This window comes from Marmota marmota, unplaced genomic scaffold (assembly GCF_001458135.2).
Source record: "Marmota marmota marmota unplaced genomic scaffold, marMar, whole genome shotgun sequence".
Lineage (NCBI taxonomy): Eukaryota > Metazoa > Chordata > Mammalia > Rodentia > Sciuridae > Marmota > Marmota marmota.
Genome location: NW_026000242.1, coordinates 19,775,839 through 19,794,292, shown reverse-complemented (window position 1 = coordinate 19,794,292; position 18,454 = coordinate 19,775,839). Strand labels below are relative to the sequence as shown.

The 18,454-nt window shown below is 32.4% G+C and overlaps 1 protein-coding gene across 3 annotated transcripts in view; it reads left to right on the top strand.

The window, feature by feature from the left end:
- The window catches only part of Dync2h1 (dynein cytoplasmic 2 heavy chain 1), a 174,019-nt gene that overhangs the window by 77,734 nt on the left and 77,831 nt on the right, over positions 1-18,454 (top strand). For 2 of the 3 annotated variants that reach the window (XM_015489688.2, XM_048795760.1), the window contains exons 45-51: positions 33-177; positions 1,529-1,631; positions 2,122-2,289; positions 11,310-11,440; positions 12,563-12,811; positions 13,333-13,441; positions 17,458-17,571. In XM_015489688.2, the coding sequence (XP_015345174.2) occupies positions 33-177; positions 1,529-1,631; positions 2,122-2,289; positions 11,310-11,440; positions 12,563-12,811; positions 13,333-13,441; positions 17,458-17,571 (1,019 nt within the window). The remainder of the gene's footprint in view (positions 1-32; positions 178-1,528; positions 1,632-2,121; positions 2,290-11,309; positions 11,441-12,562; positions 12,812-13,332; positions 13,442-17,457; positions 17,572-18,454) is intronic. The other variant, XM_048795761.1, reaches the window with a different exon arrangement.

Genomic DNA, 18,454 nt, shown 5'->3' with positions numbered 1-18,454 from the left:
TTCATTTTTTTCTCATATGCTCTTTTTTTTAGTTACCCAGAAAGAGAGCAATTACAAACAATTTATGGAGCATATTTGGAAGCAGTTCTACATAAAAATTTGAAGAATCATTCTATTTGGGGTTCTTCATCAAAAATTTATCTCTTAGCAGGCTCTATGGTACAAGTTTATGAACAGGTATATATGCAATTATATTGTAATTTTCATATGTATTGCTATTGTTCCCAGAGATATACCTTTAATTTTCATCTTCATGTCCAGCTTTATCTTCCTGTTGTTTATTTATCTTTTCTATTAGAGATTGAACATTTTGAGGATAGGTGAAATGTGTACCTTATATATTCTATTATATTTCTGGTGTAGTTTCTAAAAGGAATTCAATACATATTTGTTAGTTGAATGAATTAGTGTTAGATGGTTAAAACATATTTGTTGGTTGAATGAATTAGTGTTAGATTGTTACTTTGATTTCAGCTCCAATTTAGCATGTTTAGAATGGTGTTCACTTTCTTTCCAAACTCTGGCCTTTCTCCTGACTTCTCTCAGTTTCCATCAACCATGCTTCAAACCTGACAGTAGCATTTGAGTTCATTTCTTTCCTTCTATCTGTGAGGAAATGTCTAAAGTATATTCCTTTATAAAGTGGAGAAGATTACTTAAGAATAGGCATGGAGAATGCAGAAGACATTTGAGTACTTTTTACTGCCAGTGGTAGTCTTAGGGATACAAAGATGACCAGTTCTCCTCACTATGGAAGTTAATAGTCTAATGAGGGATTGAGTTTTATTGAGTATAAAACTGTTATATATGGTGGTTGTTAAGGAGTAGGTTAATTTTGATCTGAGATTTCAAAAATGAATAGAAATTTACAAAGTGGTTGGAGATAAAAGAAGTTCTTTCTTGGTAAAGGACAGAATGTGCAAGTTAGGAAAAATGTGGAAGATGCTTTTTATAGTATTGGAGTACAAGTGGGGAAAGTAACATTGGAAAGCAAGAAGTTACTTTGTAAAAAAAAATTAATTAAGATGGTGAGTGATCAAGATCAGATTAAGAGTAATGGTTCTTACTAGAAGGGACAGGCTCTTTTGAGGAAGGGTGCTGGGATTGATTCAATGACTTTTTGAACATAAAATAGCTCTGTGGTTTCCCCCATTAGAAAATGGATCTTGCCTAGATCTTTGAGCCTCTTGGAACTGCAACCATCATTTTATGAAGTTTAGGTTATGAAGTCCTGAACTTCCTTAGCAGGGCTGTTTATGCTTTTTTCTTTTTCTTTTTTCTTTTTGCCACAGACAACCATTAGCAGTATGTTGAAACCTATGAAACCCTAGTAGAATAATGTTTTAAAATGTTTATATACTGTAGACTACATATGATAACTAATAAAATCAATTCTGTTAAGTAAGTTTCTACACACAGGTAGATATTGTCATTCTCTAAGGTCTAAGGTGACTGAAAATTATAGCATGATTATGTTCAAGAAAGTCGACAAATTGTTTACAATATATATATATATATTTTTTTTCAGGTGCGGGCTAAATTTACAGTTGATGATTATAGCCACTATTTCTTTACTCCTTGCATTCTTACCCAGTGGGTTCTTGGCTTATTTAGATATGATTTAGAGGGAGGTAAGTTTTGCTCATGTATGTGTATATGTGTATTTGTGTGCATGCTTTTATGATATAGTTATGGTAGAAATAGATGTAATAGTACTATGATAATTAATTGTATTTTAAATTAGAATTGTAGTAATATTCAATTTAAATATCATGGTTACTTTAAAATATTTTTATAAAAGTGATCATATTTCTTCTTTCAAGTGATTTATTGCTGTCACTATTAAAATTTGATTTTGAGCTATGTTTAATGTGCTTTTTGAAATCATGACATTTTTATTGAACAATTAGAGATAATAGTGTTTTAAATGTATATTTAAATCACAAAACATATAGTTTTACTAATAAAATAAATTTTAACTCTTTTTCTTTTTTTTAAAAAATGTATCTGATGCCAAAATTATGGTATGTAGTTTCTCACTCTTTCTAATATTTTATTAAACAGACATTTTGAAATAATTTAGTTTTATTACAATTACAGAAAATTTTGCCTTTTTTTTAGGATCCTCCAACCATCCAATAGATTATGTATTAGAAATTGTAGCATATGAAGCACGGCGCTTATTTCGTGACAAAATTGTTGGTGCAAAGGAGCTTCATTTGTTTGATAATATTTTAACATCAGTGTTTCAAGGAGATTGGGGCTCGGATATATTAGAGAATATGGCAGGTAATATAATAGAGTTTTGTATATATATATAATTGCTATGAAAACTTTAAAATTATTTTTCTACCTGTAGCATGATTTCACATGCCTAAACAAATAAAGCTTTGGATAATTCTAATTTTTCCATAAGGGGAACTGCTTTGTTATTTTTTGCTAGATGTCTGTAATATGATCTAGATAAAATATAATGACAGTAATTGTTCTTAGGGAGAAGGGGTTCATGCAATACTATCTTACATTTGTGATATAAAAATGTTTTTTTCTGAAACATTTTCACTATTAGAGTTTTTTCAATATAGCTATATGTGTATGAAACTTACAAATCATTGAAAAAAGCCACATTTTATTATGACTTTTAATTTTTGTTTTTTAAAGATAGCTTCTTTAATAATGATGGAAATTCAGGTGGTATTGATATAAATTATAATATGTTAAAATCAGAATCTATTTTCAGTATTATGTGCAGAATAAAAAACATTTCTTTTCTCAGTCAATAGAAACGGCATATAATATTTAAATATTCACAGAATCCCAGGTATACAGTGACTTTTTGATTAATAGTAATGGCCATTATTTTTCTTGCCACTACCCATAATGCATTAGCACAGTACTACCTATATATTCTTGTTACCAGCTTTTTCCATTGTCATGATAAGCAAAGTATAACATCATTTGTTCAAAGCAGCTATTTGGAATTATTACCACTTAGTAACCAATTTGCATTTTGAAATCTGCTATGAGACTAATAGAAAATTATCATGGTGAGAAGGCCTTTGAGAAAAGACCACAGTAAGGAAATATTTCCTAGTAAAATTGATTTCAGACAACAAAATGGATTCACTTTTTCAGAATATAAAGCTAGGCTTCAAAAACATTTCATATAATACATTATATATTCCTAGATGTGATATTGTTCCCAGGGTCATAATTAGAAATCTAGAAATATTGTTTTTTAAAGGTAGGCAGAAAATTAAGGTTGATATAAGGAATTTTCTAGGGTATTGCCCAAGATTTGGAATTAGGAAATGAGTTCAAGAGAACCTAAGGCAAGATGAAGTGTTGAGAGAAGCCTGATAGCAGTTCAGATTTAGTTCAAATTTGAGTAAGAATTTATGTCATTACAGCCTATAAACTTTCATGGAAAGACTGTTTCTTAAATGGTGCAATCTTTTGCAACTTGAACCTTTTGGTCTGTAGGATGTCTTTCTTGCAAAGAAAGTGGCATGTTCTTTGATCATTAGATAGTACTGACACTTTACTAGTATCTGGATTCTCTAATATTTGATATTTTTCATAGTACCTTATGTAAGACTCAATAAATTTTGTATTGCTGTTTTTAAAATTTTTGCTTTTCTCTTCAAAGAAAGTTTAAAAAAATTTTTTTAAATACAGGTTTGACATCTTAGATCTAGGCACACAGGATTTTTACATAGTGAAATATTAGTTCATTAAGAAAAATTTAATTTTGGACATAAAAATAAACTAGATGTATCTTATCCTCAAGAAACTTATAATCTAGTAGCAGAAACAGATATGAAAATCTGCGTATGGTGGTAACTATTGCTAGTTTGTTTAGATGTTATGAAGATCTGTGGAAATAGGTAAAGTGGTCATTGTTATAGAGCATGGCTTATGTAATATTATGTTTGTGAATATGTTTGGGATGGAGCCAACATTTCAGATTTGTAGAAGAGCCAAGTGAATTCTTTCTTGAGAAATTTGCATTGGAATGTTTTAAGTTAAAAGAAAATTGAGGTAATTGTCGATTCACACTCAGTTGTAAGAATTAATACAGGAATAGCACATGTAAGTTTTACTTGAGTTTCCCCAGTGGTAATTTCTGGATAAATTAAAACATCACAATTAGGATATTGACATCAATGCAGTTAAGACAGAAAATTTTGGAGGAGTATCACAAGTTCAAGCCTGGACAACAGTAAAACCCTATTTAAAAAAAAAAAATAGGACTGGTGTTGTAGTTCAATGGTAGAGTGCTTGCCTACCATGTATGAGCCCTGGGTTCATTCCCAGATTTAAAAGAGAAACACAAACAAACAAACAAACAAACAACAACAACAATAATAAAAAAACAACCCTCCCCAAATCCAGATACATTTACATTATAACCACAAGCATTTACTGTGGTTCCCTTTTATAGCTTATTTCTCTTTTATTCCTTGGAAACCATTAATCTGTTTTTCAGTTTTGTCAGTTCAAAAATGTTATTTTCTCTCCACAAAATTCTCTGGAGATATATGCAAGTTGTATATTTCAACAGGTTATTTCCTTTTTATGGATGGATTGATATTCCATTCTATGGATGTTCCACTATTTCTTTACTCTTCATCTATTGAAGGACATCTGGGTGTTTTCAGTTTTTGTGTATTACGAGTAAAATTTCTGTAAGGATGTATGTACCGGTTTTTGTGTAAACATATATATTGGTTTTTCTGTGATAAAAGCTCAGGAAAGCAATTCCCAGGTTGTATATGGTAAATACTTCATTTTTTAGGAAACTACCAAGCTGTTTTCTAGAGCAGCAGTATCATTTTATGTTCCTATCAGCAATGTATGAATGGTCTAGTTGCTCTATATTCTTACTAGCATTTGATGTTGTCACTATTTTTTATTTCAGCCATTCTGGTAACTGTGTGCTTAATTTATATTTGTGAGTGGCTAGTAAAGTTTAACATCTTCTCATGTGCTTATTTACCCTCTGTCTTTCCTGTTTGATGAACTATTCATTTTTTCCTATTGTCTAATTGGATTATTATTATTACTATTTTACTGTTGAGTTTTGAGAATACTTATATATAGATATTAGTCTTTTATTTGTAAATATATTCCCCTACTCTGTAACTTGTCCCTGCATCCTCTCAAAAGGATCTTTCACAGATAAAAAGTTTTTAATTTTGTTAAGTCTAACCTATCAATTTTTCTTTTTAATGATCTTTTGATATCAAGTTTAAGATTTCTTTGTCTAGTCCTAGATCTTAAAGACTGTCTTCTGTGTTTTTTCATAAAAGATTTTATATTTTAAATTGGAATCAGTGATCCATTTTGAGTTAATTTATATATTTAAGGAATGAGACTTAGGTTAATTTTTTTTTTTTTTTTGGTATAGATGTCCATTTGCTCTAGCATCATTTACTGAAAAGGCTTTCTACTTGAATTGCTTTAGCAACTTTGTCAAGAATTAGCAATTTGAGCTGGGCATGGTGTTGTACACCTGTAATCCCAGTGGCTCAGGATGCTGAGGCTGGAGGATCAAACCAGCCTCAGCAAAAGCCCAGTGAGACTGGGGATGTAGCTCAGCGATCAAGTGTCCTAAATTCAATCCCTAGTACTCCCTCCCCCCAAAATCACCAAATAACCTAACTTTATACCTCAAAACCCTAGAAAAAGAAGAACAAATCAACACTAAAACCAGAAGACAGGACATAACTAAAATGAGAGACAATATATAACTTATACTAAGTAGGATCCTTTTGTGGCTGTACATGATGTAGAATTTCTTTGATTATGTATTCAAATATAGGATATAGGATAAGGATAGGAAAGTTATGCCTGATTATTTTACTGCCCTTTCTATTCCCCTTACTTCTCATTTCCCTTCATTCCCTTTTGTCTAATCCAGTGGACTTCTTTTCTTCCCCTTACCCCCTTGTTGTGTGTTAGCATCCACATATCAGAGAGAATTTTTTACCTTTGTTTTTTTTTTCTTTTTTCTTTTGGGGGGGGGGAATGGATTATTTGGCTTAGCATAACAGTCCCAGATCCATTCATTTTTTTGGGCCAAATGTCATAAAGTCGTTCTTCTTAATGACTGGGTAATATTCCATTTTTTATATGTACTACAAGTTCTTTATCCATTTATCTCTTTAAGGACACCTAGGTTTGTTCTGTAGCTTAGCTATTGTGAATTGAACTGCTGTAAACATTGATGTGGCTACATCACTATAGGATGCTGATTTTAAATCCTTTGGGTATAGACCAAGGAGTTGAATAACTGGATCAAATGGTGGTTCCATTCCAAGTTTTATAAGGAATCTCCTTACTGCTTTCCATAGTGGTTGCACCAATTTGCAGTCTCACCAGCAATGTATGAGTGTATCTTTTCCCTCACATCCTTGCCAACATTTATTGTTACTTGTATTCTTGATAATTGCCATTCTGACTGGAGTGAGATGGAATATAACTGTTAGTTTTAATTTACATTTCTCTAATTGCTAGAGATGTTAAACATTTTTTCATATATTTCTTAACCATTTTATTTCTTCCTCTGTGGAGTGCTTGTTCAGTTCCTTTGCTCATTTGTTGATTGGGATATTTGGGGATTTTTTTGGTGTTAAGTTTTTTGAGTTCTTTGTATATCCTGAAGATTAATGCTCTATCTAAATTGCAGGTGGTAAATATATTCTCCTATTCTGTAGGCTCTCTCTTCATGTTCTTGACTGTTTCCTTTGCTGTGAAGAAGCTTTTTAGTTTGAATTCATCCCATTTATTATTCTTGATTTTACTTCTTGTGCTTCAGGAGTCTTATTGAGAAAGTTGGTTCTGAAGTCAACATGATGAGAAGGTGGGCTAACATTTTCTTCTAGTAGGTACAGGGTCCAATGCCCACATCCTTGATCCATTTTGAGTTCAGTTTTATGCAAGGTGAAAGATAAAAGTTAAATTTCATTATGCTACATGTGGACTTCCAGTTTTCCCAGCACCATTTGTTGAAAAGGTTATCTTTTCTCCAGTGTATATTTATGGTGCCTTTGTCTAGTATGAGATAACTGTATTTTTGTGGGTATGTCTCTGTGTCTTCTATTCTGTTCCATTGATCTTCATGTCTGTTTTGGTGCCAATACCATTGTTGTTTTTGTTACTGTTGCTCTATATTATAATTGTGGTTTCATCTTGTGATGCCACCTGCTTTCCTTTTCTTGCTAAATATTGGTTTGGCTATTCTGCATCTCTTATTTCTCCAAATGAATTTCATGACTGTTTTATATTTCTATGAGGAATGACATGATATTGTTAATGCTGCCTATCTAAGAACATGGTGTATCTTTCCGCTTTTTGAGTTCTTTTCAATTTCTTTCTTTTGTGTTCTTTAGTTTTCATTGTAGAGGTCTTTTGCCTCTTTTGTTTTGTTAGATTGATTCCCAGGTATTTTATTTTATTTTTTTGAGGCTTTTGTGAATGGAATAGTTTTCCCAATTTCTCTTTCAGCTGATACATCTTGATGTATAGGAATGCAATTGATTTATGGGTGTTGATTTTATATCCTGCTGCTTTGCTGAATATGTTTATGAGTTCTAGAGTTCTGAATTCACTTATGAGTTGTGGTGAGTTTTTTGGGGTCTTGTAAATATAGAATTATGTTATTAGCTGATACGAATAGTTTGAGCTCTTCTTTTCCTAGTCATATTTCTTGTGTCTGTCTAATTGCTCTGGGTAGAGTTTCAAGGACTGTGTTGAATAGGATTGGTTAAAGAGGGAATCCTTGTCTTGTTATAGTTTTTAGAGGGGATGCTTTCAGTTTTTCTACTGATGTGGTGAATTACGTTTATTGATTTCCATATGTTTAACCAACCTCGTGTTCCTGGAATGAACCTTCCTTGATAATGGTGAATTATCTTTTAAATATTTTTTTGTATGCAATTTGCCAGTGTTTTATTGAGAATTTTTGCATTAGTGTTCATCAGGGATATTGGTCTGAAGTTTTCTTTCCTTGCTGTGTGTTTGTCTGGTTTTGGTATCAGGATGATACTAGTTTCATAGAATGAGTATGGAAGGGCTCCCTCCTTTTCTGTTTCATGGAATAATTTGAGTATTGGTGTAAATTCTTCTTCAAAGGTCTGGTAGAACCTGGCTGAGAATCCGTCTGGTCCTGGACTTTTCTTTTTTGGTAGGCTTCTGATGGTATCTTCAATTTGATTACTTGAAATTGATATGTTTAAATTTTCTATGTCCACTTGATTTAATTTGCTTAAGTCATATGTCTGTGGAAATTTGTCGATGTCTTCATGATTTTCTATTTTATGTATAGATTTTCAAAGTAGCTTCTGATTATTGTCTGTATGTCAGTGGTATCTGTTTTGTGATATTTCCTTTTTCATCATGAATTTTAGTAATTTGAATATTCTCTTTTTCTTCCTTAGCTTGGCTAAGTATTTATTAATTTTGTTTTATTTTTTCAAAAACCCAACTTCTTGTTTCATCGATTTTTTTGAAATTTTTTGTTTCAATTTCATTAATATTGTCTCTCATTTTAGTTATGTCCTGTCTTCTGGTTTTAGTGTTGATTTGTTCTTCTTTTTTCTAGGGCTTTGAGGTATAAAGTTAGGTTATTTGGTGATTTTTCTATTCTTTTAATGAATGAGTTCAATACAATGAACTTTCCTTTTAGAACTGCCTTCTAGTATCCCAGAGATTTTTATACATTGTGTCACTGTTCTTATTTACCTCTAAGTATTTTTTATTTCATCCCTGATTTCGTCACTATCCTTTGATCATTCAGTACTGTATTTTGTAGTCTCCAGGTGTTAGAGTAGCTTCTGTTTTTAATTGTATTATTAATATCTAATTTTATTCTATTATCTAATAAAATGCAAGATATCTCTGTTTTTTTTTTTTTTTTGTATTTGCTAAGAATTGCTTTTTGTGGCCTAAGATATGGTCTGTTTAGAAAATGATCCATGTGCTGCTGAGAAGAAAGTGTATTCAGTCATTGATGGATAAAAAGTTCTATATGTATTTGTTAAGTCTAAATTATTAATTATTTTTTAGTTTATAGTTTCTTTATTTAGTTTTTGGTTTGAAGATCTATTGGTTGGTGAGAGTGGTGTGTTGAAGTGACCCAGTATTATTTTGTTGTGTCTCTTTGATTCTTGAGAAACTGTTTTGTGAAACTGGATTTTAGAGGATGAATATGATGAGTGAGGAAGAGGAGAAGGACAATCCAGGAGAGGAGAAAAAATGCAAAGAAACCAAGGCTTCAGAGGACTATTGTAGAATGTGGAGGGAGATAGCAGATTTAAGCAGTCAGTGGGAGCTAAATTGCAGAGGGCCTTTATGAAGAGTTTGGAGTTTCTTTCTTCCTTCCTTCCTCCTCATCCTTCTTTTTTTTTTTTTTAAAGGAGTGGGAAATTGATATTACAGTGGCATGTTACAATCAGTTTTTATTATGTATGTGTTACTCTTGTAGCTGTGAGAATATCCTTGAGGGGCAGAGACTTACAGCAGGGATGAAGGTTAGGAGGCTATTATAGTAGCTCCTGTGAGCAAAAATGAGATGTGAAGGTAATGTAGTTATATAAATAATTTTGTTTGCTTAAGTCATATGTCTGTGGAAATTTGTACATTCATTGTACATTTTAAATATTTATAAGTTTTAATTGAATCTTTTGCAAATAGACAAAGAGTTTATCAAATATGATGATAGAAATCATGTCTGTCTTATTCACTAGTTGTGTCAAGCAGGGAGTACAATGTTTCAACTGGTGCTCAGTAGTTAAATGTTAAGTGAATGAATTTGTGAATTTTAGGTCTACTAATAATTGCAAACATGAGACTAAACTAGAGCTTTGTAAGTTTGCCTCGAAATAAGTAATGAGTGACTTTTTGGGTGTGTAAATAGTTGACAGCTCGATCCACTGAAAAAGGTAAATAATTATACAGAACTCTTTAGAATTGAAAGAATAGAAGGCTGAATTTGGATCTTGGGGCAAAATAAATATTAGGGATAAGCAAAAGCCTGAAAAGCAGTAGTGGTTTGTGGCTTGATGCATAGGGTCATGTAGTTGCAAGGAGGAAAGGCCTCAAGGATATTGGGGAAGTTCATGTTGGAATAATGACTGCCAAGTTTTGGATTTGGAGATTAGAGCTTTGTTGTTGTTCCCAAATAAACTAGTTAGTATGGTGATCTTTTCAGATAGAAAAATATGTGAGAAATATGATGGTGAAGGCAAGGAGAAGAACATGAAGTAGCTTGGGTGTAGAGAAGGTATGATGGTTATTACTTTAGGATATGGTAGAGTTGGGCATGTGGCAAGGAGGGTACATGATGGAATCATCCCCCAAAGCAGTTGGGGAGGAAAGGTTTCAATAGAATGGTGAGTAGCTTTTCTTTATATGGTAATATGCATAATGTTCTAGATAAATTTAAGGGAAGTTTGGGGATTTTTGTTTTCTAATTAAAATTTGCTTATTTTAAAAAATTTTATCAGTAGGGACCCGTGAAAATAGTAATGAATCTATGTTCTTTCTCAAAGGGATTTTTGAGATTATTTAAAAAAATATTTATTTATTTTTTTAGTTGTAGTTGGACACAATTCCTTTATTTTATTATTTATTTTTATGTGTGCTGAGGATTGAACTCAGGGCCTCACATGTGCTAGGCAAGCACTCTACCACTGAACCACAACCCCAGCCCATATTATTTTATATTATGATGTTTTTAAACCAGGGATTGAACCCAGGGGTGCTTATCCACCAGGCCATATCGGCAGACATTTTTTATTTTTTTATTTTTGAGACAGGGTATTGGTAAGCCAGACAGGGTCTGGCTAAGTTATAGCCGTGATAAATTCCTGAGGCTAGCTTTGAACTTGAGATCCCTTTACTTTAGCCTCCCAAGCCACAGGGATTGCAGGTGTGCCCTACCACTCTCTGCCTAATTTGCAATTTTTATGTGGTGATTCTGAAGAAGGAGGAAAATGGGATAAACTGAGAATAGACAAGGGATAAGTTAGAAGAAAGCCAGTTCATTTGCGGGGAAGAAGGAGGGGAAGAATATAGAACAAAGGTACAGTCAGCCAGTTCTCAGCGTTTGATGTTAAATTTGAAGTATCTTAACTGATTTTATTGATATTCCAAGTAATTATCTTTGTATATTTAATATAATTTGAATTTATTTCTGGGGATAATCTTATTTGAACTAAACGAAAAATAATTTAATAACCAATATATTTACTGATTCTTCCATTACTAATAATGCATATAAAGCAACGTATCTTTTATTTCTACAGATAGTTTCTATGTTACATGGGGAGCCCAACATAATTTAGGATCAACGGCAGCCCTAAGGCAACCATTACCTCCACATGGAAAACCACTTGGAAAACTAAACTCTTCAGATCTCAAGGATGTTATTAAAAAGGTATAATATGAATCATTAATTTGAATTAAGATTTGTTATGATTACTGTTATTTATGGGAAACGTTTGGAGATCATGGGAATATTAAATCATAGACAAAACTGTTCTGCTCTTTTTGAATTTAACATAACTAGAAGCAGATGTGCTTTATACAGATCCTTGTAAAATTGCTAAGATATATTTGCAAGAAGGTATTTATTAGAAATATTAATGAAGCTTAACATTAATTGAGAAATCATCATATATCAGTGATTGTTAAACTTTGGTGTGTATCAGAATCACCTGAAGGTGTAAAAAAATTGCAGATTCCTGGGTTCCATCTCGAGAGAGTCAAACATAGTAGGTGAGACCCAGAGAATCGAATTTTTATCAGGCTTACAGATGATAGTTATGCTCATGGTCCATTGAAACTTGGAGTAACACTGTGTACAGGTTTTTTTTTTTTTTTCTTTCTCTCTCTATATCTCTTGCTTGCTATGTTTCTGTTTAGTTATAATAAAGAAGAAACAGTGTTGCATATTGAGAGTTAGTATGGATTTGATGTCAGGAAAAGTTTTTTGTCATGGTGTGTTTGGTGGACTGATTGATATACCTGGAATTGATATTGCAATATTTGGGAATATTAAAAGTTGTTAAGTATATTGTGAACATACTCTAATTGTCTTTTCTTTCTTTTTACATTCTTTTGCTTAATCTGTAGCAGGACATGGTACTTACACGGGCTTTTGAGTCATTCCCAAGTAGTACAAAAGAACAAGAGTTCATAAAAGCATTTCTAAGCACGAGGTTTCTAGAGTTCTGAGACTGTTTCATAGTCCATGTTCATTGATTTATTACAACTGATAAATTTTGAGAGTTTTAATTAACCAACTATCTCACATACTTTTTACTAATGTATTAATGCCTAAGGGTGATTCTTGTGAACCCTTGAGCTTCTTTGACATCTTACGAGTTTTTTCTTAGTGCCTGTAAAGATGTATTACTAGATAGGTAAAATATTAGTGTGTAACTACTTTATTCTTCTTGAATGTATCAAAATAATATTTTAATCTAGATAAGTAATATTTTTGTTGTGTAGTTAGTATTTTATTAATTAGAAAATATTCTTTTTGTTTTTTTGAAAGGGTCTTATTCATTATGGACGAGATAACCAGAATTTAGATATTTTACTTTTCCAAGAAGTCCTGGAGTACATGTCTAGAATAGATAGAGTACTGAGTTTTCCTGGAGGTTCACTTCTACTAGCAGGACGCAGTGGTGTGGGGCGTAGGACCATCACTTCTTTAGTCAGTCATATGCATGGAGCAGTGCTATTTTCTCCAAAGATTTCCAGAGGATATGAATTGAAGCAGTTCACAAATGATCTCAAACATGTAAGTTGCTCATGATCCTTTGCTTTATTAGATTTTTATTCATATTATTTTTCTAAATGATTTCTAACATCTTTATGACTCTAATATATAACAGTATTTATTTTTAATTTTGATGATTTTTTTCCATAAATATTAGAAAAATAACATTCTTATTTATACAGATTTTAAGAGACTTTTTTTGAGATTTATAGGTTCTAGGTACTTCAGATTATGGGATATTAGATGGATATGAATAACAACCAAAATGATGAGATTTATAGAGGAAATATGTGGGTACATATAAAATAATCTTAGTTTTTGGTTTAATATTCCAGTTCTAAAATAATTAAGTTTTCTTTCAGCTCACATTTATTTGTGGGTACATTTTACTATTCAAGCTATATGGCTAAAGTTTGATTCAATTTTGAGTATGCAAATATAAATGCATAATAGTGACAACTTTACATAGAATGATAATTTTTAACTGTGTCAAAATACATAAAGAGTACTAATTTTTTTTTTTTTTTTTTTTTTTTTGGCAGGTGCTGAATCTTGCAGGAATTGAAGCACAACAGGTAGTTTTACTTCTTGAGGATTATCAGTTTGTACATCCTACATTTTTGGAGATGATCAATAGCCTTTTGTCTTCAGGTAAGTGAATAGTCTCTATTCAAAGAAAATAAATAGTAATGTAAAAATTATTCAAGTACAATTGTCTTATATAAAATTTACTTGTGTTTCAGAGAACTTTATGTAGGATTAAATGTGTTTGTGGCAACAGAATGGAGAAATGCCACTTTTGTAAAACCAATAACTTAGGAATTATATAAAAGTTTTTATTAATATTGAATATTAATGAATTACAGAAAAATTGCCCCCCCCCCTTGTTCTTTCAATGGGGCATTATTTGTCTTAACCTTTAGGAAAATTATCTACTAGTCCTTATTTAAAAATGGCTATACCTTTGATACAGCATTCTGTTATCAGTAGGGATTTAACCCATAGAAATAGAACGACTAGTATGTAAAGAAATATGTATTATAATTTGTAATCACAAAAAATTTGATAGAACTTTCATCGGTAGTGGAATGGTTGAATAATTATGGTGTGACCTTAGTATATACATATAAATATAGACTTATTCCAGATATATGAAATACCACAGAATTCTGTGTTAGTATCTACATTTCATATGTGTCTGGACTATATCAGTATTCACTAATCTGAAACAATGCACGTTGTTTCTTTAGTTGATTAAAATATATCAGCTACTACTTATTACTTGTAAGTAATCTCACATTTTTAAAGAAGAAATTAAAATTATTTTTAAGAAAAAAGGGAGTATGAATTTACACTATGCATTTATATAATAGAGAAATATTATTTAAGGGTACTCTATTAAGTAAATACTTCCGAGAAATGTAGAACTAAATAGGATTTCTATATTTACAGAATTTTATAAGTTGTAGGAATATTTACTGTATTTTTTAAGATTTTTGTTTGAAAATCATATTTTCCATTTTGTATTTTTGACTGAAAATAATTTTCTCTTGAGATATAATACAAAGCTGTAGATCCATTTTATTCCCCAATATTTTGTATCCTTAATTGTATAGTAGAATCACCTAGGAAAAAAAAAAAGAAGAAAATAAATAAATAAAGAAAACCTAATTCTTTGCTACCATCCTAAAACCATAAAAAAAAAGAGACCCTCTGGGGAGGGATAGCATTTGTTCATTAAGGCCTCCTAGTTGATGCTCTACAACCTGATTTTTGAGTAGCCCTTCTGCCATGGTTTCATGCCTCCAGAGTCACTGAGATTATAAGAGTGGGCCTCCGTACCAGGCTTGTCTTTGGATTTTTAAGGAACACATTCCAACAGTATGGTATTGGTACCAAAACAGACATGAAGATAATGGAATAGAAGACAGAGAGAAAACCCTACAGAAATCCAGTTATCTCATACTAGACAAAGGCACCATAAATATACACTGGAGAAAAGATAACCTTTTCAACAAATGGTGCTGGGAAAACTGGAAGTCCACATGTAGCATAATGAAATTTAACTTTTATCTTTCACCTTGCATAAAACTGAACTCAAAATGGATCAAGGATGTGGGCATTGGACCCTGTACCTACTAGAAGAAAATGTTAGCCCACCTTCTCATCATGTTGACTTCAGAACCAACTTTCTCAATAAGACTCCTGAAGCACAAGAAGTAAAATCAAGAATAATAAATGGGATGAATTCAAACTAAAAAGCTTCTTCACAGCAAAGGAAATAGTTAAGAACAACTCCTTGGTCTATACCCAAAGGATTTAAAATCAGCATATTACAGTGAGGCAGCCACATCAAAACAACAAAAAACCCCACATTCCTGCCTATTGTTTAACATCACTTGGTGGAGACCTTGTTCAGTTCATTTTGCTGATATAAATTGATAGCCCAGATACACAGTTTGTGAATGTGTATGTGTGTGTATGTGATAGAGAGAGGGAGAGTAAAGAGGAGAAGGAATAAACATTCAGATAAGCATTATTCCAATTATTACTGTTTTAAGATAAATTGTTCTAATTATTATTTTTTTGTTTGTGGGGGATTGAACCCAGGGACACTTAACTATTGAGTCACATCCCAAGCCCTGTTTATTATTTTTTTTTAATTTAATTTTTTTTTAAGAGAGAGAGAGAATTTTTTTTTAATATTTATTTTTTAGTTTTCGGTGGACACAACATCTTTGTTTGTATGTGGTGCTGAGGATGGAACCCAGGTCGCACACATGCCAGGCGAGCGTGCTACCGCTTGAGCCACATCCCCAGCCCCAAGCCCTGTTTATTTTTTAATTTGAGACAGGACACTCCTGCGTTGCTCAGGCCCTTGCTAAGTTTCTCAGGCAGACTTTAAATTTGTGATCCTCTTGCCTCAGCCTCCCGAGCTGCTGGTATCATTACAGGTATGCACCATCTCACCTGGCTGGTAAGTTGATCTTTATTATCAAGATATAACTGCAAGGGTCTGGGGTTGTGGCTCAGTGGTAGAGCACTTGCTTTGCATATGTGAGGCACTGGTTTCAATTCTCAGCACTGCGTATCAATAAATGAAATAAAATAAAAGTCTGTCAATAACTAAAAAAATTAAAAACAAAAAAAGATGTAACTGCAAAAACAATAATTAAATTTTGGTAGTTTCTTTTCAGAGAAAGTATTCAATAAATCCATCTCTCTTTTCTTCTATTTCAATTTTTTGTTCCCTAAAGTGTATAGTATGCTAAATTTAACACATCAAAGTATTCTGTCACCAGGCAGTGTGGTTTTTTTTTTTGTTTTGATGTGGCTGCCTCACTGTAGTGGTGCACGCCTGTAATCCCAGTGGCTCTGGAGGCAGTGGAGGAGGATCGAGAGTTAAAAGCCAGCCTCATCATGTGAGGTGCTATGCAACTCAGTGAGACCCTGTATCTAAATAAAATATAGCTGGGGATGTGGGTGAATGGTCGAGTGCCTCTGAGTTCAATCCCTGGTATCCCCCCCCCCCCCCCCCAAAAAAAAAATATTCTGCCATAACTGAAATTTAAAGAATGTCATATAAAACAGACTTATGTGTGCATGTGTGTGAGTATATATGTTTTGTGGGTGGGGGTAGGTCTGGTACCTTTTAGTTGAATTCAAAGAAATGTAGGAATTGGATTGTTATGGGCCCTACATGAATGTAAGGTTTTGGATGTATAGAAAGGAATTTTCACTTAATCTTAGTTTCTTTTGAGTTATTGGCTTAACAGATATTTATTAAGAATGGTCTGGGCCTGTCTATAGTGTTAGCCAACTTTGATTTGCCTTTCATCATTCTATTGCCTAGTAGAAGGCCATGGAATAGGTCCCTTGATGTTTAGTCTAAGTTCATTAATTCATTTAGTAACAAATATTTAAGTTCCTGATATACACTAAGAATTCCCTGGGATTTAATATGGAATGTTTTAAAATATTTGTCCTTTGAGAATTTGAGTAATTAAGGTGGTGAGGAAAGTAATTCATTTTCAAATGATGTGATAAATGCTAAACAGTGGTGTGTTTGGATAGCACATGAGAGAGATAAGAGGGTTTTACTTAGTATTTGGGTAAATAGAAAAGGCTTATGGACATAGCAGTTGATGAAGTGGAGTCTTGAAGCATAAACAATCATTTAGGGATGGATAAAGGGCACAGGACTAGTTATACATTCTAGAAAGGAAAATATTTTGTTGTATTTACAAGCACATTAGAAAACAAGTTCTTATGAGTGAGAAGGAGAAAAAAACCTGAAAAGGCAAATAGATGGGTATATTATGAGATCTATCCCTTGCTTGCCTTCTCTCTCTCTCTCTGTGTGTGGTGCTGGGGGCCAGTCCAGGGCCTGGCACATGCTTGGCAAGTTCTCTCCCACTGAACTCAATCCTCAGCCCAGGAACTCTCTTGAATGTCTTTATTAGGAGTTAGAATTCGATCAAATGAAGGTTATAGATGTGGGTATGGAGTCATGTAGATGTGATAGGTTTTATATATTTTTGAAGGGAAGGATCCAATAAAGACTGATTATTTAATACAAAAATTGAAAAGCACTGTATATGTAAAATGTGTTTTGAATTAGTGTATTGCAACCAAAGTGAAAAAAGACATTTAATATTTTTCTGTAGGTGAAGTTCCTGGACTCTATACTCTTGAAGAATTAGAGCCCTTGCTATTGCCTCTTAAGGATCAAGCTTCACAGGATGGTTTTTTTGGACCAATCTTCAATTACTTCACATATAGTAAGTGACATAGAATTCAGTAATCAACTTAAATTCTGTTTCATATGAAATAAATACCATTTAATTTACATCTTTTTCTTTTTTTCTGGAACTTTTAGAAAGTAGCATATAAATAGTATATAAGCTAGCCCATGATGAAATCACCTTAGATTAATTTTAGCAAAGGGGAATGATGAAAATTTTAGCAAAGAAAAAAATATTTCTTTGGAATATTTTCCTACTTTGTTTTCATGTGGTGAAATTATTATTACTTTAGTATTCCTAATCTTAGAAAGCAGTTGAATATTTAGATTGTGCCAGACTTTATAATTTGTTAAATTTTAATTTTTTCTTTGTTCTTTTTAGATATACATGATAATAGAGTGTATTTTGACATATTGTGTATACATGGAATATAACTTATTCTAATTAGGATCATATTCTGTGGTTGTACATGATATTGAGTTAGCCTGGTCATATATTCATATACAAGGATAGGAAAGTTATGTTTGGTTAATTCTACTGTCTTTCCTATTCCTTTCATCTCTCCCCCTTTCATTCCTCTTTCTATAATCCAATGGACTTCTATTCTTCCTCTTCCCACCTTCCCTTGTTATGGGTTAGTATCTTTTTATTAATATAGAAGCAGTTTTATGTGTACTACAGAAATCTAAAATTGAAATAAATAAAAAATGAGGGAATAATCACACCATCCAGACATTACTATACCTCTATCCTTTAAGGATATCTTCCTGAATCAATCAATATTTATTCCTTCCTTTCTTTCCTTCCTTCCCTCCCTCCCTTCCTTCCTTTCCTCCTTCCTTCCTTCCCTCCCTCCCTCCTTCCCTTCCTTCCTTCCTTCCTTCCTTCCTTCCTTTCTTTCTTCCTTCCTTTCCTCCTT